Raw genomic sequence first — 24,176 nt, 5'->3', positions numbered from 1 at the left:
GTATACTTCAGCCCAAGAGAACTGCAGGCCTCACCTTTTAAGGGGTATTTGTGTGAAAATTGCTGCTTTTCTCCCAGAGTAAGCAGCAGATTAATCAATGCACTACATTTAACTAAAAAAATACAGGAAAAGGTGCTTTTACTTTAATTACTTATCTACCTTCTCTCTCTTCTGGAAGGGGATTATGTGAATGTCACATTGTACTGCAAGGTGACCTGCACAAGAGGGTGACTGCTGACCACAAACCATTCTGAATTATTATGTCTGCACACACAGACTGTTGAGCAGTGGTATCAAAAGTCCTGCATGGGCTGCACACCTTGAACAGACTATAACATCTGGAGTGAAAGGCAGCAGCTGTTTAAACAGCACAAAGCATCATTACAAATCAGCTGGGCACGAGTCACGAAGTATGTTGTGTGTGACTGGTTTTCATAAAACCTCTCTGTAAAAACAAAATGTGGTTGCATCACAGTAAGAGCAGCTGTATAGTCAAAACTCCAGCTTTACAATTAGTCAAAGAAATCATCTGTGCCAGTGTACCTAAACAGATATGCTTTTACATATGGACATATAAACATACGAGCTTAGGCAAGCAGAAGGAATATAATGATTAATTATCCAATCTAAGATTTGAAAGGGACACAGGCAGTTAACCTCTGCTCATGTGAAGAGTGCTACCAGATCAGGAGCTCAGTCTAACATATAGCTGAAAGACAGCACCCTCAGGAAAAGCACTAGCTAGTTTAAGACAAGAGCCGAATTTTTAATCCTCCAAATGTGTAATTTTCCTAATAAAATATACAGAACATTCTGAACCACAACTGGCACTATAATTTTAAAAGAGATTTTTCATTTGGGAAGCCTAAATTTGAGACCTTGTGGTGTCACGCGGGCTGAAATCTTTTAAAATGGTGATAACGATTTGGGGGGGGAGGAGGGGGAAAGCACCATAAGGTTTTAAACAAGAAGCAGCATTTCTTATATTTTAACACATTGTCTGAATAAGTAAAATAGTTTCAAAAGCCAGACTCACATTACTACTGCAGGTTCTGTATCGAATATTCCGGCCTTCGCAGTTCCTGAAAACAGAATAAAAGATATTACACTGCATAACAGCAAAATATGAGCCTGCCTATTTTACAGCTAGATATTCTCTTGAAAATTAGACTTTTATTGCTGCTGCTTTACCATAATTTGGAATCAAAATACAAGGTTTAAAGACAAAGGGGATCTAGGGACTCCACAGGTTACACAGCTATGTCTTTTCAACAAAGAATGTGTGGCTTTCCCTGTAAGCCAAATTTACTGCAAACCTTATGAAAAACACATTTATTTTGTGAAAAAGATTTCGCAAGGCATCCCTAAGCCTGACCAATGCTCACTTCAGCAAAACTACTTCTAATCCATCAGATATAACCCACGGGAAAAGAGGATCACAGTATCTAAGCAATCCTTAACTGAAATGTAGAGCTAATTAGCATTAAATTTTCCTTTCTTTTGTTTTGTTTAGTAAAGCAAAAATCAGCTTCACACTTTTTGTTTCTCCCAAAATCCGGTGCAGTACTTTTGAAGAACAGAACACAATTTTACTGACCCCAAACCACATGAACAGAACTTATAATTTTAAATTGAATATAATTCTCACAGTCTGCATGCAATCCTGAAGTGTCCAATGCATATGTATCCTGAAATTCAAGCAATTCAGACCCTCAAAGTCTGTTGTCTGTAGCCAAAATAACAGGCATATAGTAAAAGGGTGATTATCTGGGACAGTTTGCCCAACTTATCAATAATTGACCAGCACTTTTGCTCAGGGTAATATCTTCTTCTCAAGAATGGCATAATCGAGCATTTGAAAGATCTCAAAACATATTTTAAATTAATTGAGAAGAAATTATTTTTTTTCATATCTCTAAGATCAGAAATAGCAGAGCAATGTCTTTACACTGAAAAGACCCATCTTACATTAAAAAAATGCATGAATGTATAGCTGGTAATTGTCTGTTCAAACTTACTTTGTCACAATTTGCATGCAAGCTTATTGAAAATATTAATAAATTCTTTAACATGTGGTAGGGATTGAAAAATACCATTCAAAAAAGAAAAAAAAAAGCAATGGATGCCTGGAGCAAGCATTGACCAGCTGAGATGAAGGTTCAACTTTCCAAGCTCGAGATCCAGTGTTTTACAAGAATGACTGCATCACAACATGCAAGTTAAAAAATGTTTATGATACGTACAAATGTGAACACTTTGTTTCACAGTTTCGCATTTCCTGGACATTATAAGAACGATAAAACATAGAGGGAAAAAAAAAATCTCACCTTTTAAACTACACATTCATCAAGGTATGGAAAGCACATGTTTTTCACAGGGGATCACATTAAAAATATTAATAAAACCACAGTGGAATTTATAATGCTACAGTTCATTGAGATCATTCCGCAGTCCCTAACATACTGGTGGAATATCACAGCTTCTTGCCTGTTGATTTTACTCTTCTCAAAGATCTTTGTACATTTTGCACTAAAACAGGCAGTGGTTTAATCAATCATCTTCAGCTATATATTCCATATAGTTTGCACTTAACTAGCGTATTGTACTACAAGCCTTTTCCAAGAATAAAAAGTACTTTCTGGGCAATATTGCATTTGACATTTAAAAAATAGCAAGAAAAGAGAATTGCAAACAAAATCAACTGTTTTAAAAATGTTTAAGACCATCTCAAGTAAAGCAGCAAATATGGACAACAGCACAGATGCTTCTAAGCTGGTTCGGATCTCTTCTCGCCTGACAAGCCTATTGCATTACTCATACTTTTAGGATTGTAGCAACAAGCTCCTACATTAGTCCAGCTTTACTACAGAGGTAAATTGTTTTCACCACATATGCTGCTCTCTTCAAGCTACAGAGGCTTATCCATGAACACATATGGCCACCAGGACCATTGCATAGAAAGAACCAGCAGATGAAAAGTTTCCTAACAGCAAGCAGCATTCATTAAGTCACTTGACTGTTTGCTATTGGAAGATATGGAGGACGCCTGAAATTCCTTTCAGGTAATGTTTAAGTGCAAACTAATTGGTGTGCAGGTAACTCATTGTTGGATTTATATTACAGTGGCAGGGACTTCTCTCAGTAATTGACTGTACTAAAAAAGTAATTTTTGTTGTTCTGAAAATATATTTAATAACAGACTGAAATTCTACCACACTTGAAGGCTCAGGTATGTCTTTAACATCTAACAAAATATATTGACAGGATTTCAAAGCATTTGATCTGCACACAGCACTTGGTTCTAGAAACAGAAACTGCAGTGCTTCTCTAGGGATGCCATCAGAAAACAGAATCGTGGCAGAGGTGTCCAAGAATAAACTCATACAAGCATGTGGCTTACCGGCCATTTAAACATCTCCTCAATGAGTAAGAGGCTCCCCCTCCACAGGTCCGTGAGCAATCACTCCAGGCACCCCAGGCATCCCAAGCACCTTCTTTATCTTCATCAGAGCGAGTAATTCTGGAGCTCTAAAACAAAAACAAAAACAAAAACAAAACAAAAGAGGATAGAGAGGGGAAAAAACCACATTAATATATTTGGTACATGTACTGAGTATATTATTTTGCAGTTTATTTATATTATCACAAGTTTATTTACTATTATAATATACAATCATTAAAAGGCAAAGGAAGCAGAGTCTTTGAAGACACAGTGCATTTGATGCATTGTCTTCTGCCAACAGACTGCCATGTCCAACAATGCTGTCATTCCCAACATATGCATATGGAGCACAATTGATCTAATTTCTTCCAAAATGCCTCATTAAAGTTGAAGTGAAGGATGCATACCAAAATCTTACAGCATACGTGGGCCAAAAATTCATAGGTCTTCCTAAATTCAGCGGTATAAAACCAGCTCATCTTTGGTCATGAAGAAAATTGATTCAGATAAAAGCTTATCCAGCTTGGAGTGAAAATGGTAAACAGTAAAGACAAAGCTGTTTTCAACCCTGCACCATACAGGGAACACAAATCTACATGATGCTGTGTGGGCAAAGGGATTTTCTTCTAAATAGGTATAGCAAACAAAAGAGAGCAAAAAAAAACCCCAAAACTCAGAAACCACCTGCCACAAAACCTGAAAATAGTTCTGTTTCTGTGAATGAGCTGTCATACTTGGGATACATTCACACAGCAACTGTAACTATTGAACGGGCACCATTTTAGAAATCCAAGTGGCAAACAGTCAGACAATCTTGGGCAGAACTAAGGACTACTCAAGCACATTTAAAAGGCATTCATTAAAACAGGCAGACTTAAGTATAACCACCCTACTCCCATCGTTCAGCTCCTAACAAACATCAGCAATTTCTGAACTTTTCCAGCCTTCTTTCAAAAAGCCATGAACTTCTCAGGTTTTTTTTTGTTGTTGTTAGAGGATATGCTATCTCCAGTTGAACATTACACTGAAGAAATTGGTCTAAACACATTGGTGGCTCCTGAACTTTCTTGCTCCCCTAAGTTTACAAGTTTTACAAACACTTATTGTAAAGCTTTAGAAGTGTACTTAGGCCAATCTGCTGTTCCAGAAACGATAGAGCCCAGCTCTGCCAAGATCCCCAAGGAATTTCCATGCTGGCGCTGGGTTTACTTTACAACAGAAGCCAACCCTGAAATGTCTGACACTGAAAATGGAACCAACTGCCTTCACTCTTAAGCAAACAGAGCTCAGAACTTCTCAACAAATCACCCAGCACGTGAAAGTAAGTCAAGAAGGACAAAAAAGTAACTTCTTCCAAATTTCTGAGGGCAAAATGAAAGTTTGTCCTCTAATCACAAGGCAAATGGTTGTTTTTTAATATATTGAGAAGAAATGACTACACTTTTGGTATTAAAAAAGTAATCTACGTCAGTCTCTTTCAAATAGTTTCTTTTGATGAAGCAGTGACAATGCTTAAAATAATCCTAACTTCATCACTGTATTAAAACCAGCCACATGATATTAACAGACAGAACGTCATCTAAAGCCCTAAACGATGTCCAGTTGTTCAGTTACTAAACTGCTTTGATAAAGGCTATTGTGCTGAACTGTATCTAATTAAAAAGCTGTAAATACTAGGATGATCAAAGCAGAGGTCTATGCCAACAAAGCCTTCTTCAGAATCATCGACTAATTCAGTGCCCACAGTGTTGATTTAAACTCCAGCTAGTTCAAACTATTTGTCCCATGGGAAAGAGTTAAAAGCAGCTTGCACTGGCTTAGTAATTTACTAGCAAAATAATACTGATTTACTAGCTGTCTGGTTTCATAAAGTCCACATACTACATTTGTCTACAACATGGTACCAAGAATAAAGATCATTAACATGATTAAAAGCAACAAAACCTTGGAAGATCATTTAGAAATTAAATCAAGGGCTAACTGAAAATGGGCATTCTTGGTTTGCTTCTTCATTTTTTCATGGTCTTATTATATTCAGTTGTAATTACAATCTGGCTCAGCAGCAATACTTTGATGGAAGTGTTTTTCCTATAATAGTTTAATTTTGCAAGAGGTGAAGTGCAACATGTATATTAAACATGCTCATTGTGAAAGTATGTATGTACCTGCACATACATCAGTGGGTACATGCACATAGGTACCCCGATGTAACATGATCAAATAATGCCAAAAGTGCTGCACTGAATCCAGACAAAGTAACTTTAAACAACCATAAATACAACTTAGATGATCAGCTGCTTTTTACACAGAGCTAGATGGCAAAAGTGTGTCACACTTCCATTGGATCCAGCTATGCTGGCAAGAGTTGCATCCATTCCAAAAGCATCATATATGAACGAATGCAGGATTAGATGCAAGCATTTCATTCAAAGCAATATACAGTATCTTCTGCAGAAATTAATCCAATTGGTGGTTTCAAGTATTTCATCCCAAGCTATGCATTCACTCTATAATTTGTTTTGAAAGTAAAGCAAGTCAGCCATAACACTGAACATGAGCAAGGATCACTTAAATCAGAGGATGGAGGAAAATAAAATACAGGTTTTGAAGCACTTGGTGACATAGGCAGAGTCTCAAAGACTGAGATGACAGCATGCCAAGGTTTCCTCAAGGTCTGAGGCCCAGTAATGTGTGATCTGAGTCTCTGCTGACAACCCTTAACCGACAGAAGCAGGCTTCTACATGGAGAATTTTACTGAAAGTGTGGCACTGGTAGATTTGGACAGAGTGGGAAGCGTTAGTGCCAGCTTCCCTTCTTCTGGCCAGGGGTCTGCTTTCTGCCACATATGGGCACATACTGAAAATTATTTGTGTGGGTTTTCAGGCCATACTTGCTTTGCAATGTACTATTCAAAGTAAGCAAGTACAGCAGAAGTGGGTACTGAGGTAAAATAAATGAAATCCAGATGTTACCAGGACTGATCATTCATCTGAAACAAGGGGATTTTTACTGTCATTTGTAACACCCAGTAAATAACAACAGCTACATTGACACACATTACAGAAATCAAACACAGTGCTGTTATATGGAGAAAAAAATATTATTTGGCCTAACTTTTGTTTGGCTGTTATGAAGGATGACATAATTGTCTTGAATTTGATCATGCAGACTTCAAAGGAGATGTGGTGCCAGAGAATGAAGGTCAGTTTATGCAGTTTTATTATTCTTCAGACATCCATTACATAAGGGTTGGATATGTAAATGTTTAGCATTCATTGTAAGAACGATTCAGGCTCTCAATAGAAATGCTCCAATACCCCCAGTGTTTGTTTTCCAGAGTTTTTAACATAACGTTTAAGCTTTAAATATTAGCACAAGCCAAATACACAGCATTTGACACCAGAACTTTTGTATTACAATGCACAATGAAAGAAACATAAGGTCCCAACACTCAGATTCATCTGCAAAAGTCCCCAGCTGACAGCCTCTCTGCCATGTACTGCAGCACAAACTACCCCAAGTTCTGCTCTGTGATATGCCCCTGAACGCTTCCCCTGCACAAAGTGTCCCGATCTGTCAGGTTCTAGAGGTGATTCACTGCAACCTCTGGCCAGCATCTACCAATGTAGGCAATGCCTAGGACTGGATGCACATATAAAATGCTTTACCCAAACAGGTTAGTGATGAGGCACACAAGATAAGACTTTGTTATAACAAGTAAGGACTTAGATATGAAGGAATATTTACCAATGTATCTGCTACTATGTTGCTGTCACTGCAACTCTCTGGATACTTGCTCTTTGGTTTTTTACACATGGCTCCTTACAGAAGTGTTTTTTCATTAATTTGAAAAGGCATGCTGAAGTCCAAAAGAGAATCCCTACAAGGAGTTACATTGGCACAGCTGTATCACATTGCTTTCAATAACACATTGCATATAACTAAATTTCTCCATACAAAATTTAAATTCTTCAGACTAAATTCGTCCAAGTGAAAGAATCTACTGAAGGGTATAAACACGCCTTCAGTCCCACTGAAAGCCTAAATTAAGCAATATCCAAAGCTCAGTACTGGCCCTTCTCCCAGGAGTGAATTTTATCTTCGATAGTGTTTTGAACAGAGAAGAAGCATTTCCTTTTTATTGCCTTTTCCCACTCTCACAACTTATAAGTACTATTAACACTATCCTGACTTTGAGTATTCCAAAGTACAAGGTCAGGTTGCTGTTCACTAAATCTTCACGTGCAGCACCGCACTACGCTGTTTGCTTCTCCTCAATGACTCCAAACAGAGGGAGTGCAAGGAATTATGACACTGAAGGGAAAAAATCCTGCCTGAGAAGCTCTGTGATGCTTTTCACAGGCTCTTCTTTCCAGACACTGCACTTGGCAGCAAAAATACCAAATTGTGCTGATGATTGTATCCATGAGCAGAGCACAGAACTGAAAGAACAAGTATTTACCTGCAGATAATCATGGGTAAAGCTATTCAGCCTCACAACTCTCCTTTGTCTTTAACTCATTATGTCTATGGCTTTGCAACAGACTATATGAGAAATCTCCTTTCCTGCTAAGGTAACATACAAAAATTATTTACACCTCTCTTTTTTTACAATCTAAGTAAGATGCAGAATACAGATTAAGGGGAAAAAAAAAATCAAGCTGTGGCAGCAACTACATAAAAGAATAGTCAGAGACTTACTTCAAGGAAAATAGAATTATTAATGACATCTTGTATTACCTGATTTTAGCAGGAAAAAAGATTAATTTGTTGTATTATTACAGATTTCAACACATTTTCTGATATATTTCGATTTCTGGGTGCATTATGTATTATGTAATTGTGCACAACATATGCCATTAAGTTTAATAAATCTGTTACTTATATGTACCAAATTAAATTATATATTATTCTGTATGTTGAAAAGGATGGATCTGGAATTATAAAATCCTGAATCAAAAAAGAATGCATTGTTATTTTATACTGATAAAAAACCCTGGGGGTAAATGCAGGTATCTTAAGCAGATGTTTAGAAGCAATTAATTTCAGTATTACTAATATTATTTTAGTTACATTAAGTATTCCCTGCACTTGGTCACTATGAACTGACTACAACATGGAATCTGTGCATAGTAAGAAAAAGAGCATCTCAGAAAGACAAGCTGATAAACGTCACTGAAAGACCAGGAGAATCACCAGCAAGAAATGAGCCAAAAGGCAAATAAATGATGGACTTCTTCAGCTACATGAAAGAACACATCTGGGGGCTCAGAGGTAGTTTGGAGCTTGCAGTGTTGAATTCTGCAAGTTCAAATTCAAGATTTGGAAAATAAAACATACAAGAGAGTCACACAGAGGAAATATTTACAGTGTAATTCATTTTGATACTAAACTGAAGGCACATCCCAGCATGTTTTTCAGTATTATACTGCATCCAGATTTTCCATTGTCAGAGTATTGCAAAATTTCATATTGACAACACAGGCCTGCACTGCAGGAGTTGTGAGGACAAAGTTGGAGGTTTTGGCAGGTGGAGCAGGGATACTTGAGGCTTTTGGCATCCAGGAAGGGATAAAATGTTGCTTGGCTATTTGGCACTTAGGAGCTAGCTGAGGCTTTTGGCACCAGAGAGAGTCTGTATCACCTCCTTCCTTCTCTGTGAGCAGTAACAGAGGGAACGTGGAATTTGTGGGCATGGAGAAGAAATAGTGGTTCCCACCCTAACAACTCCAAGCAGAAAGCAATTACATTAAGTATACCAAATTCTTGCAGTTATTTCTGCATCTACCAAAAGCTAAGGACAGCACTTATATGCTGCTGATAAAAGGAATTGGCACTGAAGCAGTTAAAGTATAATTAAATAGTTATTTTTCAACTGCGCTAGCAACATTGTTCAGATGATCCTGACAACCCACACAAATTCTAGTTTTACTCACTGCTGACAGGTTTGATGACTTCCATTGAAGTACCAGGGTATATTTTTATTACATAACTGACTTTTACAAGAGGAGCTTTTGCCTCTGTTATCTCCTCTGGACAAGAGAAAACTGTTCTATTTTTTGGGGTGATATTCCATAAATTACTATTTTGACAGATAAATGTCTATCAAAGAGAAAATATCCTGTTAAAAACTCGGGTAAGTATGTCGAGACTTAAGCTGCCCAGGTTTACATCCATGCTTGCCCATGTATAAGCTCTGTATCTGCCCTTACTGCAATGGTAAATACTACTCCACATCAACCAGTATGAGAGCATAGAGAAGAGGAAGACAGGCCAATAATCAACTTTGTTGATATCCAAACAGTCAGTCAAGAAGTTCATGCTTCTCTAAGGCACTTAGACCCATGCAGGACAGCTGACCAGAATCAAGATGATGAAAATTTCCTTTCTGAGTTTCCAGTATTTCATTGTCTTGCAAGATTTAAAAGTACACGTGAATACATAGCTGGAAATATATAAATTGGAACTCTCAAAACATATTCATTCCTCTCTGACTCTGCTTCATCTGAAATGGAAACTACACTGAGAAATGTTTAGCATCACTCCAATTCCCTCCATTTCTAAGTGGTCTGGAGAATTACAACTTTAAAATTTGCACGTGTAGCTGGCAAACAGCTCAAGAGCCACAGACCTTGGGAAATGCACAGAGGTTCTGAAAGGGAATAAAACCAAGAAAGCAATATAAATTGTAGCACTCCTTGCCTACTTTCTCAGTAGCCATTCTGAGGCAAACACTTGCCAGGGTTTGTAAGAGCAGTAAAGGCAAAATTTCAAAAGAAGCAAGAAAAGAAGGAAAGGGATGCTTTAAAACATATATAAGAAATATAACATTCCTTTTAAGAATATAATTGATTATATTAACATTCCCAATGAAGAACGTAAAAGTTATATCCTAACAATATTAAAATTAACATTAATTACACAATATTATCTACAGTTTGATATCCATAGCCCTTTGTAGTGTCCTGAATGTTACCTGCTCCACACACAATGAATTCACCCAGACTAGACTCAGCCAGCTGGAAGTTAAGGAATGAAGCTTTATATTAACAGCTTGGCACAATATACAAACATTTATTTACAATATTTTGATGGTTTGGGAGTTACCTATCCCCCCACACTTAAGAAAATCACCCACACTAGACTCAGCAGCTGGAAATTAAAGAAATGAAGCTATATTTACAGCTTAGCACAATATACAAGCAGAAAAATTATAATATATACAGCTATATACAGAAATGCACAAATTAAAAGGTAATATAGAAACACAACACCCCTCCCAGAACACAGAATCTCCAGGAGCGGCTCCCAACCACCTCTTCCACCTCTTCTCCACCCCTCTACCTTATCCCAGACTTTGCCTGATGTTCAAGGTGAGTTTGGAGAATCAGCCAGGGGGGTTAGGAAGCAGACAGATTAGTTAGACAGCAAGTTAGAGAGAAGTGCATGGAGTCAGAGCCCAAGAGCAACTCCATTATCTATATTTATGTTCTTGGTTTTGTACATCTCAGCAAGCCCATGAGTGAAGTAGACATCACCATTGTTTCCTTTTCACAGCCTATAATCTAATTCTTCTCAACAAACATATTCTAGCTAGGCTCAAACTAGCACAATTATATTACAATTGCCCACAACTATACACAGAAATATACTAGTTAAAAATAACACAAAACCACAGTACCCCTCCCAGCAATTCCAATGCTCAAGACAGGCTCCCAACCACCCTTCCACCTGCTTTTGATCCCCCTCTCTTATCCCAGAGTCTACCTTACATGCAAGGTGATTTGGAAGAATTGGTAAGGCGGGGTTAGAAACAAAGTGATTAGTTGGGTTATGTACAGGGTCAAGCAGAAGCAGTTAATATGGCAGAAGCAATGGAGAGACACTGACTTATCTAGTGTCCTTGGTTTTATACATCTCAGCAAACCTATGAGTGGAATAGACATGACCATTGTTTTCTTTTCACAGCCTATAACCTAATTTGTCTCATTAAAATATTCCAATTAGCTTCAAACCAGCACACTCTTGCATTTTTTTGTGCAAAGAAATCTTGCCCCAGATATAACAACAGCATTTTCATGTGACAAATAAAATATGCTGTCTTACTACTTACTGATTGCACCTTTTAAGGCTATGTATTGTTATGCCCATTTTACAGATGACCTCAGGAAGACAGAGGATTAAGGATAAGGCACAGCTGAGAAGTACATTTGCCTCAAAAAATCAGAGTTTAGTGTCCCTTCCAGAGCCTTTCCTATTTTGCAACTATAAACATTGTCTTTTCTATTTATGTGTATCTACAGTAGGTACAAAGTATGAATGGGAAAATCTTCAGGTCATTTTGGTATGTTAATTATCTCTGTGTTAACAACATGCCATGTTATTTCCTGTAGTCCACAAAAGTAGCAAGTATTCATGCAAGCCTTACCAAAAGTTTAGTCAAAATTTGCACCTGGATACACTGCATTTCTCCACCTTCACACTACACATCACATGTTCCTCATCCAGAACAAACAGTGTGATGGGTCAGCCAGAGTCCAGTGTGCAGAATTCCTCAGGTGCATAATAGAAGAAGATATTCCAATCTCTGGGAAATAGATCCAGCTTTTTTTTTTCTTTTTTAATTACCTTATTATATATGTTTGCAAACATCCAATCAGAGGTGCTTTAAAACATTTCACCATGCAATTGGTGGTCTTAAAAGTTTAAAAACTGCATCACTTCTGCATGTGAAGTGGAAAGCAGTGAAGAGCTACACTGATAAAAGATGAGTGTTATGCCTGTGACCAAACAGAGGATTTGTATCAGCTTACAAAGATCACACAGTGGCACATTGGTGCCACTATAAAATACACAAAATCCTTCCAGTGGACCTTTATCTTTCAGGTTCTTTACCAACTGAAGTGATTCTATGATTCTCATGCCACATGAAACTGCAATCACCCTTTGTTGATTACATCTTTTTGAATGCTTTTAAATCATGCTGTCCATGTAAAAAAAGAACACAAAACAAAGCAAAAAACTCCTACATGGGTTAGGAGGAGTGATGAGTCCCAGACACATCTCCTCTTGATAAAATACCTATGCCAGGTTTTCCTTTTTGATGTGTTCATTTAATGAAGACCCATTTGACAGTAGCTGAAGAAGAGTTTTCAAGGTAAAGGAGAGCTATGGCAGGTAATGCTATGAATTACTGAATCTCTATTAAACAACAAAGTAGCAAACTTAGATTTTACAAGTAGGAGAAAGGGCTCAGGGTGGGACTTCGTCTTCCAGCCTACAGGTAAGCTGTAAGAGCATGCAGAAGAACAGGCCCTGAGACAAAACCAGTAGTTGTTACCACAATCACCATCAAATTGCATTCCTGTTTATTTATGGTGGTCCTGGTGATATTTGCCCAAATCAACACAGCAAACCCTGAAGCATAAGAAAGGCTGTTCTGCTTAGTTGATAGGCAATTTGAGTACACTTGGGTCCTAGTGTACCTAACAGGTATCTGCTTGCTCCCACAACAACATTATCAATTATTGTATTATGCTGAATTTGTTAGAGTGTTGACTTGCCAGGGCTCTTGGGTACGAGACTGACAGACAGGTTACAGAAAAGTAAAGAAAGAGGGAGTATGGGCATTTAAAATTACATACACATGTCACATATTATTTACCTGACAGTTCATAACATCACGAACAAGCTTTATTTCATGACAATGATAAATTATGTATTTAATTTAAAGCAATATCCTACAAGCAATCACTTCCAAATACACAAGTCCCTGCCATTTACACACAGTACCTCTATGCCCCTCAATTCAAGAGAGATGTTGAGATACTGGAATGTGTCCAGAAAAGGGCGATGAAGCTGGTGAGGGGCCTGGAGCACAGCCCTGTGAGGTGAGGCTGAGACAGGGTTGTTTAGCTGGAAGAAGAGGAGGCTCAGAGGTGGCCTCATTGCTGTCTACAAGTACCTAAAGGGAGGTTGTAGCCAGGTAGGGTTGGTCTCTTCTCCCAGGTAGCCAGCAACATAACAAGAGGACACAGTCTCAAGTTGTGTCGAGGAAGATATAGGCTGGATGTTAGGAGGAAAATCTTCACAGAGAGAGTGACTGGCATTGGAATGGGCTGCCTAGGGAGGTGGCAGAGTCACTGTCCCTGGAAGTGCTCAAGAAAAGCCTGGATGAGACATTTGTTGCCATGGTCTAGTTGAATGGATAGGTCTGGGTGATAGGTTGGACTGGATGATCTTGGAGATCTCTTCCAACCTGGTTGATTCCACAACTCTATGATACGCATGCTTTTCAAGAAAAACTTCTGTTTTCTCTTCCTAATTGGTTACAATCTTTTTTTCCTTTAAGAATTTGTTTAGAGGATTTACAATGGAAAAAAAGAAACAACACTCAAAGCAGTCTGCTCCTCTAACTTTTAAAAGAGCCCCAATACATATCACACATTTCAAAAATTTGTTTAAAATAATTTTCCTGACTGGAGACAGTGTCTGCCAAGTTCCTTCTAGAAGCAAAAGTTTATGGCTAACTGCCAAGCCTATGAATAAAAGGAGTTTATAGGGGGAAATACTGACAGAAGAATAAACTGCAGCAAGAGCAGCCAGTATAGGAAAGACTTTCTGGTGCATTTTGTCTGTCCATAATCTGCAATATTCATAACCCTGGATATTGGGATACTGCACTCCTGCCTGGCTCAATTTAATGTCAAGATTATCAGTAGTGCTCAACTGATGATTTGGTTATAGGTATTCATACCATAGCACCCAGATGAGGCATCCAAATTCCTCCTTTGCACTAGAGATTCAATCCATGCCTCCTGACTCACTCTGCTATTTAATACTATATGTAGCACTTTTAATGGCAATATTTCTATAAAAGTAATGCAAAGCAGATCACAGAGTATAAGCAGATACACCTGGCAACAGAACAAACTCAAAAGGAAAAATATTAAAACCACATTGTTAGCTGACAGCAATTATAAGATTCCTAATTTTTCCTTTCTATAAAATGTATAACAATTAAGTTTATCAATTTTAATTTTTAAAGGCATTATTTTATGTTGATGTACTTCTCACTCCTGATTTTTAAAGCAGATACCACTTTGTTTATAGCCATTCTGAATTAATATATTTAAGGAGAAGGCCTATTAAGCCCAGAACTGTGAAGCAATCTGACTGTAGTTAGTTCTGCCTCAAATAACTGTAAAACTTGTCAGCCTGATCATGGTGCCTCTTTTCTGTGGCATAAATCAAATTTAACAAGATGAGTTTTCTTCTCAGGGAAAATAGTCCTCGCCCCTTCAACCATGAGGTGAGCTTTGGGTGATATTAAGGAACAGCAGAACTAATGCAAAAGCTGAATAGAATGTTAGTGTTTACTATTCATGCTTAATTTAGAGACTAATTTAATATTTCAGTTTGCTCAGTTTCACAAGCTTCAGCTGTCTTCCTGTACTTGGAGAAAAGTTTTGATCACTTTATACTCTCAGTGATGTTGTGAATCTTCTGTAGTGGGCACCTGCACTGGTGAAATGTATCCTTAAGCTGCTTCTGCCAATGTGCGGTCTTGCACAACTTTTGTTTGATCTCTGGCTATTTACAGTCAAAAAGCCTGTACCAATTCTGTCATCTCATGCTGTCATTCCTTCAGCTATGTTCTCTCATATACAGCAACACATACTTCAAATCCTCAGGAAAGTTACTGATAATTAAAAAAAATATATCCTGCCTATATCTCATCTTGCAGACAATTGCAACAGGCAGCAGTTGCAAGCCAAAGTATCTTTTGAAGGTGTCATCTTTGGATATCACCTTTGTAGGAGTTTGTACACAGTTTGGATATCATCTTTGTACAGGTCAAAAAAAGAGTGCTGCTGAGGAAAAAAAAATAACACCTCCACAACTGAGCCTCACATGCAGAGAACAGTTTTCCAGAAAGGTATTTTATGTAGGATTAAAAATGTTATATTATTTTGTCATTCCTTTCCACTTTGAGTCATAAAATATAATCCACTAAACCTCATGTGATATCTGGTGAATAGTTTCCCCTTTATTGATTTTCTAGCTTCCAGCTTGGGGAGGAAAAAAAAGCCAATTCTATCAAGGAAACAGTTATAATGGCAGTACAATTCTAGATCCAATTCCCAAAGAAACAAAAGGAGGACAAAAAAACCACAACACTGACTTCAAATAAAGGAAGATGAAGGCTTCATTACATCTGTGGGTAAGGACACTCACTTCCTCATCTGGGAAAATGTTGGCACAACTTGCTTTCTGTTCTCTTCCTGGCTTTTAATTCTCCAAAGACAGAATTAACCAGCCAATAGTATTCACAGTAAAAAAAAAAAAAAAAAAAAAAAAAAAAAAGACAATTTTATCTATCTTGAGTTTGTCTCTGACTTCATTCCAGATCTTTACTACTGTAGGAGTTTAACTACAATATCTTTAGCACTCGGCACAGGGTAGCAGGCCTGGCTATAGAACATTAGAATGACTCTTTCCATATCTGTTCAGTGCCAGTGTTTCCTATTATCAGTCCAACATTTTGTGGCTATTGTATTAGCTTCCCAGCAGTACTTTCTCAAGTTCTGCAGCCTGAAACCTCCATTAGCAGACACTAAATACAATAGTTGTTTTTCACTTTCAGATCTTGCAGAAGCCCATAAAATGACTGGTCACTTTGTCCAATTTTCTGAAGAAATTTTCCAAGATTTGAATGGGCAATGGTATAAAACCACTAAAAATACTCTTGGCAGCTCATTCATTTGGATTGTGTTCCTTCTGCCAAGCCAACTAATGAACAGAGTATTCCAAGATAGGACTTCCGCATGAATTTTTTGTAGTAAAGGTAAGAATATCTATTTAAATATTTCTCTGGCTGCTTGTATTTGGAGAGTTTAGAGAAGGGAGGAGGTCTGGAGCTTTGTTTGGTTTGGTTTCTTTTGGAGGCATTTGGTTCTATGAGTTAGGGGTTTTGTTTGGTTGGTTTTGTTTCATTTTTAGAAGAGACATTTGGAGTTAAAGAAAAACCACCAAAGGTCCTTTTTTTGTTTTGTTTTCCATTCATGTCAGGCAGCTAATGAACAAAGGTTGATTTAAAAGTCATTGAAATCAATAGACTTTACTGGACTTTGCATAGGGCCCACAGAAACCACCTGAATTATATGTTAGATACAGTCAAGCTAAAGATATGGATGTTATTTCTTACACATATGGGCAGACAAAGATCAAAGAAAAGGAGGAAAACTCTTACATATTTTTCTCAGATTTATTTCTTCTACCAACCTTCATTTATCACTGTTCTGACTATAAAGCAGCTATTTGGTAGGAATCTGGAATTATGCTTCTTCAAATAGCCACAGTAAAAGACCCACTTAAGAACACCGTCTTTCTTTCAGCCACAAGAGAAAGGAAACATCAGCTCCTGGTTATCTATGAAAGCCCAGTTGTGCCTCAGATGCCATAGATTTCCCCCTTGCCTCAAAGATGAGTTGCATTTGTTTGATAATTTATGACTGGTTTGCCCTTATTGCATAGAATTGTCCATCCCATCTCAGTTGTCAAGTCTCCCTTTTATCATCTCATCTCACTTTCCAGGTTAAATATGAAACTACTTGCACTGAGAGCAATAAGAAACTTCAAACCATTCCCCACACTTACATTTCAACCATTTTTTCAACATCTTTGGTACAGAAGTTCTTTTTTTATATGAAATAGATACATATTTTGTGTGTCATTTTCTGTATTCTGTACACCACATTATTTTCACAGCCTGAAATGACTTCCTGCTTGTTGACATGCTGCTTTCCACCAAAATACATAAAGCTAGAATTTTAGGAAGCTTTCCATGCTAGGTGACCAATGAGCTATGCAGTCCACCATACAGGGAGAGGTTTCCCAGCTAAACAGATTTTATACTCATTCAACCAATGCCAGATTCCAGGCATTTTTGAATGTTCCACACTTCAGGGCATTATTTTTTTCTCTTCCCAAAAGACACCCTCACAAAAAAAGGAAGGTTTGCTTTCCTTTAAAAAAAAGAACTTGTTCACCACTTACCAGTCAATTAAAAAAACACCATAATCATCAGTTTACCAAATTTATCTTGCTAAGCACAAAGGGAGATTGGATCCCAATTCTTTTTGCTCACTGATGCACTGCATCTGACTTCCATGGTCTTTCCATGCACATCATTCAACTCTATTGAAAATGCTTTGCACAGCATTTCACTGTAGGGGCCAATCTCCTTTTTTTTTTTGACACCTCTCATTACAGCAGATCTCTGACCTTCTGGAAGATGTATTGCAACAGATATTCTCACTGTGTAACAGGTTTTACACCTGTGTTGTACATGATCATAGATCTACACCACCACTGAGCCAAAGAAACTTTCCTCAGTCTTCCGCACTGCCTTTTTGTACCTTCTGGAGCACCAGGAAAAGCAGGGTAAGTTCTACTGCTTTTATTTTATTTCATTTACATAGCTGGTTGGCTTTAATCAGAGTCTCCTGCCTTTTAGAAATCTGTACTTGTAGAGGAAGAATTTTGTACATCTATACATTGTTGATCTGGGACTTACAGTTATACTATCAGAAATCATTTCAGATGCCAGTAAAGGGGTTTAGAAATCCAACTATGAAAACATGACAAGGATTTTAAATTTACTTTGTGTAATTTGGCTGAAGTTACCATGTTGCAAAGAAATCTCTTCATAGGCTCTCCTATGGGGTTTTCTTAGTCTAGTTCTCACTAGGGAATGTTTTGGAATAAAAGTATAAAAAGACATTGTTTCCTTATTATATAATACTCCTGACTTACGCCAAGAATATTCTCATCATAAGTGTGTTCGTAATCTCAAAGACTGACCCAGCTATTGCATTACTTGTGTCTACACAAGAACAGCTTCTAAAAATGTGACTCCTTGACAGTTTTTGAAAGGTGGCTTACACGTGATAAAAAAGTTGTGTGCTTGTGTTTACATTTTTTGCTTTGTCAATCCTATTTGGTAATTAACAGCAGATCTCAAGCGTGTCTGCACAGATACAAAACTAATACAAGTCTAAGCCAGAGATGTACTAAGGGGAAATAGAGCCTTACTGCTAGGTAATTTTTACACGCTACCAGCAGCTTCCGCACATGAGAAAGTTGCTAAGTTAGTAATAAAACTGATCATGGTGTTAAACAAACAAACAAACTCCTCTAAATTAGTAACTAGAAAAGTCTATTAACAGAATTGACAAGTAAAGAGCATCACAATGTATCAAGACACCATCCATAGTTTGATACAACAGCGTAAACACAATATCTGAAGCACCTAATGCTCTCTGCCAAGAAATATAGCAACAGAACTGAAATATGTTATTTCTTCCTTTTTTTTTTTTTTCCTTCAGATTGGGAAAAATAATCACACTGAGTTGGACATAAGGGGATACTTTTCAATTGCACAGCGAACATTTTTTATTATATCCCAAAATGCTAATTTCAGAAAGCAAGCTGTTCAGTACTTCTTGACTAAAAGGAAGTCTCCCAGTACAAATATTTTCCATCTGCCTCCTAAACGTTACATTCCCATTACAGTTAAGAACTCCTTTGTATCTGCTCCTTAAAACAAGTTTACAATAAAGAAGCATTTAATTGATAGATGTCAGGGAACAATTTCAGTCTGTCAGTGCAAACCTCTTACACAAAGTGAGAGACTTGGCAATTTACCCAGAGAACAGAGAAGTGCTAAATACAAAAGCAAGGAGAAAGAACAAAAAATATTTCTCTTTTTCTACAGTACTGAATTGAAATGCTGTCCTTGCTCACTAAGCAGAATAGAAGGCTCACGTGGTTTGATACTACTGAGCAAAGGACAGTTTCCTTAAGACTCATGAGGAAGGAAAACTGACCAGGATGTATAGGCAGTTAATACTTTCTTCTGGAAGAATGTGTGCAGAGGACAACATGGTGTGCTTTACCTTTCTTCTTTAAAGAAATAATCTTTAAAGTCAGAAGAAAACTTGTGCAGTTTGAAGGCCAGTAAACCTCACTGACAGCAATAGCTGGGTACCCAGAGTGACAAAGAGAGTTTGGAAGAATGTTTGTGTTATACTTACCCTCCTATTTTAGCAAACTGCTAGAGCAGGGCTGCTTTGTAACAGGGTTTAGTAAACCTCCACCTCCACTATTCTCCAGGGTGATTTTGACAAAGAACCAAAAGCTAGTAAAACTTACCTCGCTTCTCCAAAACAATTTTTCCATCCCTTGAAATGCAGAATCCAATGCATGAAAGAAAGGTCAGATTTCAGTCTTGCTGCTGTAACTGCTCCCCCATTTGACTTTTAGGCATAAAACTGAAGAACTGGAAAGCATCTTTAGGAAGAGAAGAGAACTCTCTTGTCTGTGACCACATCACACAGCACTTCAGTAGCCCGTCTGTGCCAGACAGAATCAAACCTCCAATTTGACAATGACTGTAAACCCAGCCTGTCATAATGTTAACCTCCCAAGTGAGAACAAGTATTGTATTTGAAAAAACACAATCATCTCTGCCAAGCAACCCCTACAACTGGCCCAATAACTTTGCATAAATCCCAGCAATGCCATGGGGAAAACCAGAGGAGACAGGCTACACCCTTCAGTAATTCAAAACCACGAAGCAAAGATATCCTGTTGTTACATACGTGGTATTCCAGGATTAGAATTTTTGCTTTGAGCCACCTTTCAACATACACCAAATGGAAGCAAAACTCATTCCAGAGTGTTACGAAGCCAGTTTCGTGTCACTCTCAATTTCATTTGAAACCATAATGACAGATTACAGGAAATGGACAGACAGACAGAGTGATTTATAAACACTTTTAAACAATGTAACTTTTATCAGTTCTGCTACATCAATCACAAATCTAAGAACAATTATTTTCTTGTATATGATACTCTCAAGAGTGGCCAGGACAGGATTTGCTGACAGCCTATTTTAAAAACTGAATTGTTGCATTTCTGTGGCAATGTAATGGTTCCATACAGATAAGGGCAACCCTGCACTTTTCACAGATAGAGCACAAGCAGAAAACCAAAAAAACATCAACAGAAATACAGTCTGATCAGACAAACCTGATGCCAGACTTTGATAACAAGTATGGCTGATTAAGTTAATCATAGTTCTAAAACATTTTAACTTTTAAAAAGCCTTCAATTTGATGCATACGAATTTAAAATCAGGACTAATTAAACCAATAGAGTACATGCTAAATGAAAGGCAGATTTCAAATAACTCTCACTAAGACTCCAACAAAGGCAATTAGAAGTTACATGTAATTGCTAATTAATATATAAAAACAAGTAAGGTGAGCACCAAGCAGCCAGTAAAAATAATAATTAAAAAAAAATATACAACTGCATTTAGAAAGGATTCAACTAATTTTGAAATGCCCTCCACAATTCTGGTGGCCATATTCTTTTTAAAAGTGTTGAAAAGCTGAAGGTAAAAAAAAATACTAATAAAAAACACTTAAGGACTGAGACGATGTCTTATCTGTGGAACTTCAGAAATGAGAACAAAGGATTATAGCTTTCCAAATACCTTCCAAAGAGCAAACAACACTTACTGGAAGTCCATTTATATCTATTAATTGTAGAAGGATATAACTGGAACTAGTTACTGGAAGTGAAATTGGACAGATTCAAATGGGACACTGGGCACACATTTTTCATGCAAAGGATAACTGTTTGGCTTGATGCAAAGGTAAATGGGATGAGCTTGATACACATTAGGGCACAAGTATTATTTGTTAATCCCTTCTCCTTCAGCTTCTGTGAATATCACAAGAAGAGGTGAAAACCAAGTCTAATGTAACATCTTCTTATGGGTACTCCTGAGCGCTAGAAGGAATCACCCAAGAAATAAAAACTGCAGCTAGGAATTTTATTCCATAGGAAGAACTACAAACACAAAGACACATTAGGAACAACCAAAAATCTGTTTATGGATTATATTGGAACACATTGTATACACTCTGAAAAGACAAGTGCATTTCTCAAATGCATTATCAGTTATTGATGCTGGTAAGGAAACACAGCAGAGGAAGCTGGAAATGGGGTGAACATTAAAAAAAATAAATGGAATTTAATAGCTTGTTTTGTTTGCATCTGATTATCCAAAAGAGGGACCACATAGGAATAACATTTCTGTCACTTTGGGACAATTGTTTCCATAATAGATCATGGACTAAAACTCTAAAAGGAGATTATACAGCTGTCTGAATCACTCCTCCAAGGAGGAGAACATGCAATGCTTCCTATACTCCACAGACCATGCTGGCTTCAACCACAAAGTAACAAGAGCCTCCAGTAAAGCAAAGCATTGGCCAATGGCTTATAAAACCCAAGCCCTCTTTCTAGAAAACAAGAGTAATCAAAAGGTTGAATCTATCAACATAACCAATGAAACACAAAACATTTTAGAGGAAAGGAGGACACAGAAAAAAAAAACCAAACAAAAAAACAAACAACAAAACCCAAAACCAAAGGAACAGAATAATCATCTGCAACTTAATTCATAGCTGATTTGGAGAAGGTTCCCAAGTCAAAATTAGTAACTCCTGATTTCAGTGAAAGCTGAAATGTCTCGGTACTTATGAGTATCAGATGCTATATGTTGTATATTCAGGAAGCCAAGTAAATAGTAATAAAAACTGCTTGTGTATGTCTATAAAATACATAGATAGATATAAATTTAACCTTGCTGTAAGAAAACCTCATGATCTCAATCTGAATCACATCAGACTTCCAGAAGAGAAAAAACACCTTCAGAAAATTTAATTTTCAGTACAGTGTATGTCCATTAATCATCATTACTAGCAAGGTTTCACCAGGAGAGCTGCTGGCTTGGTTAGCCCACAGAAAAACATAGCAAAATTAACCACATTTCTACATGAGGAAAGAGACAGCACTATTTGGATGGAGCAGTAGAGGGCACCGAAGCATAGTAAAGCTGAAATATACTGAGAAATTGCCTACAGGTGATAACACGCAGACAGCATGGACTAGTGGCTAGAATACAAGACCTGAGATAGAGAAACCTAATCCTATGCCCGATGAGGAGCAGCTGAAAGCATGTGAATAAATAACTTTTCTGACTCAGTTTCCCAACCAATAGGTAAGCTCATGTGCAATGAAGCATAACAAGTAAAGCAGGTTTGTTTCTCAAAAGTTGTGTGTGAATGTAACGTTTACCCAAGTAAACAGACAGTTGGAGATAGTCTGGTTAGTAACTTTTCAGATGAAGATGCTAATTATATATTGAATAATATCATTAAAGTATACCCTTCATAGCTGACATGACGTTCATACTGCACTAAGCAAATCCTACTTTGTTTTAAATTACACTTTGAGTTATACCACTTTAAATAATCGGTCACATCACAAGGTCTTACACATCAGGGCATGAAAACCAAGCATGTAATACTTCCTTTGGAGAGCTGCCCAAGGTAGATTGGCCTCACCACTTTTCTCTTTTGCTTTCAGACATGTTCCAGCAACATCCTCTACATGTTCCAAGAAGGTGACCATCAGCTAAAGGTTACATTCTAACTCCTGGTGAAATTGTCAATAAGCACATAGCTGGAGAAGAAATCCAAAGGAAGCTTTTACAAGGTAAGTAACCTAGTTGGAGATCATGAGCCTGGTTATAAACTTTAAAGAGTGATCTTCTTGTCTTCATTTTTTTTATCTCCAAATGTTGCTACCACACACACAAATCAAAATACAAGAACAGCTTGCAGTCGTGCAGTGCTTTTCCATATTAACCCTAGGCATACAAAACATAAAGTTAAAATATGGCAACATGTTTAAGCAGGAATGTGTCTAATAACCTACACACAAAAAAGGGTGAGGAGTAAGACAGATGTTTCTTATTTTCTTTAAACCGTTTTCAACCTTTTTTTTTTTAATGTGTTTTTGTGGAAAAATGCATTTATATTCTTATAACATACAGTAACCTCCCACTGGGAGGTTACTGGAATCCCACTGGAAATTTCTACCAGTTACTCTCCTACCTAGATTTTAGTTTCATGAACCTGATTAACTTTGGATTAATCTGCTTTTTCTGAAAATGAACTATTCTGACATTGATTCTTCAGCACTCCAATCATGGACTGCTACCCTGGTGTTCATTGTGAGCAAGCTCAGCCAAGACTGGAGCTTGTTGTGCTGCAAAAAGAGACTTCTCAATGTTTACGTAGTACTCCAAAAGTTTATTCGTAAATGAGGGTGAGCACACAAGCAGTTGTCATTAACTATGTTTTTGAGGCTTCACATGAAGGGTAGGAAAACAAACAGATAGTAGAAAGTCATTTACATAGAAAAATTCTGGTGGTTCTATTTTTCAGTCTTCACTAACTCATGCTGCTGGGTCAGGGGAAGACCTGATCCCATCCCAAAAAAGGAGATTTCTCAAACAATATACTCAAAGGATAGCTATGTCTGCTCTCTGTCATCTGCATCTTACTCTACAGTAATAATGAGGTGAGAGAGATTTGCAGCCATACCACTTAACCCATCTGGAGGCCTTCAGCAAACAGCACATTTTTGGGCAAACTGGTAAAGAATAAAGCACCATGACTGTCTTGCAAGATGGAGAAAACCACAACTGTTTTCTCTATGTGTGAGGTAGAGGCTGTAATACCCTAGTGACACTTTGCCTGGGAAAGGCTCAGTGAAAAAAGCCTCTACTAATCCTTCCTGTGATTGTGC

The 24,176-nt window shown here is 37.5% G+C and overlaps 1 protein-coding gene across 6 annotated transcripts in view; it reads right to left on the bottom strand.

Moving 5' to 3' along the window:
* Nucleotides 1-24,176, bottom strand: part of ADAMTSL3 (ADAMTS like 3) — a 185,350-nt gene that overhangs the window by 97,966 nt on the left and 63,208 nt on the right. For all 6 annotated transcript variants that reach the window (XM_064157735.1, XM_064157734.1, XM_064157733.1 and 3 more), the window contains 2 exons: nt 3,401-3,528; nt 1,037-1,082 (listed from right to left, as the gene is read on the bottom strand). In XM_064157735.1, coding sequence (XP_064013805.1) covers nt 1,037-1,082; nt 3,401-3,528 — 174 coding nt within the window. The remainder of the gene's footprint in view (nt 1-1,036; nt 1,083-3,400; nt 3,529-24,176) is intronic.

Source organism: Pogoniulus pusillus, chromosome 17 (assembly GCF_015220805.1).
Source record: "Pogoniulus pusillus isolate bPogPus1 chromosome 17, bPogPus1.pri, whole genome shotgun sequence".
NCBI lineage: Eukaryota > Metazoa > Chordata > Aves > Piciformes > Lybiidae > Pogoniulus > Pogoniulus pusillus.
Note: the sequence above shows the minus strand (reverse complement) of the source record. Positions and strands in the feature narration are given on the sequence as shown.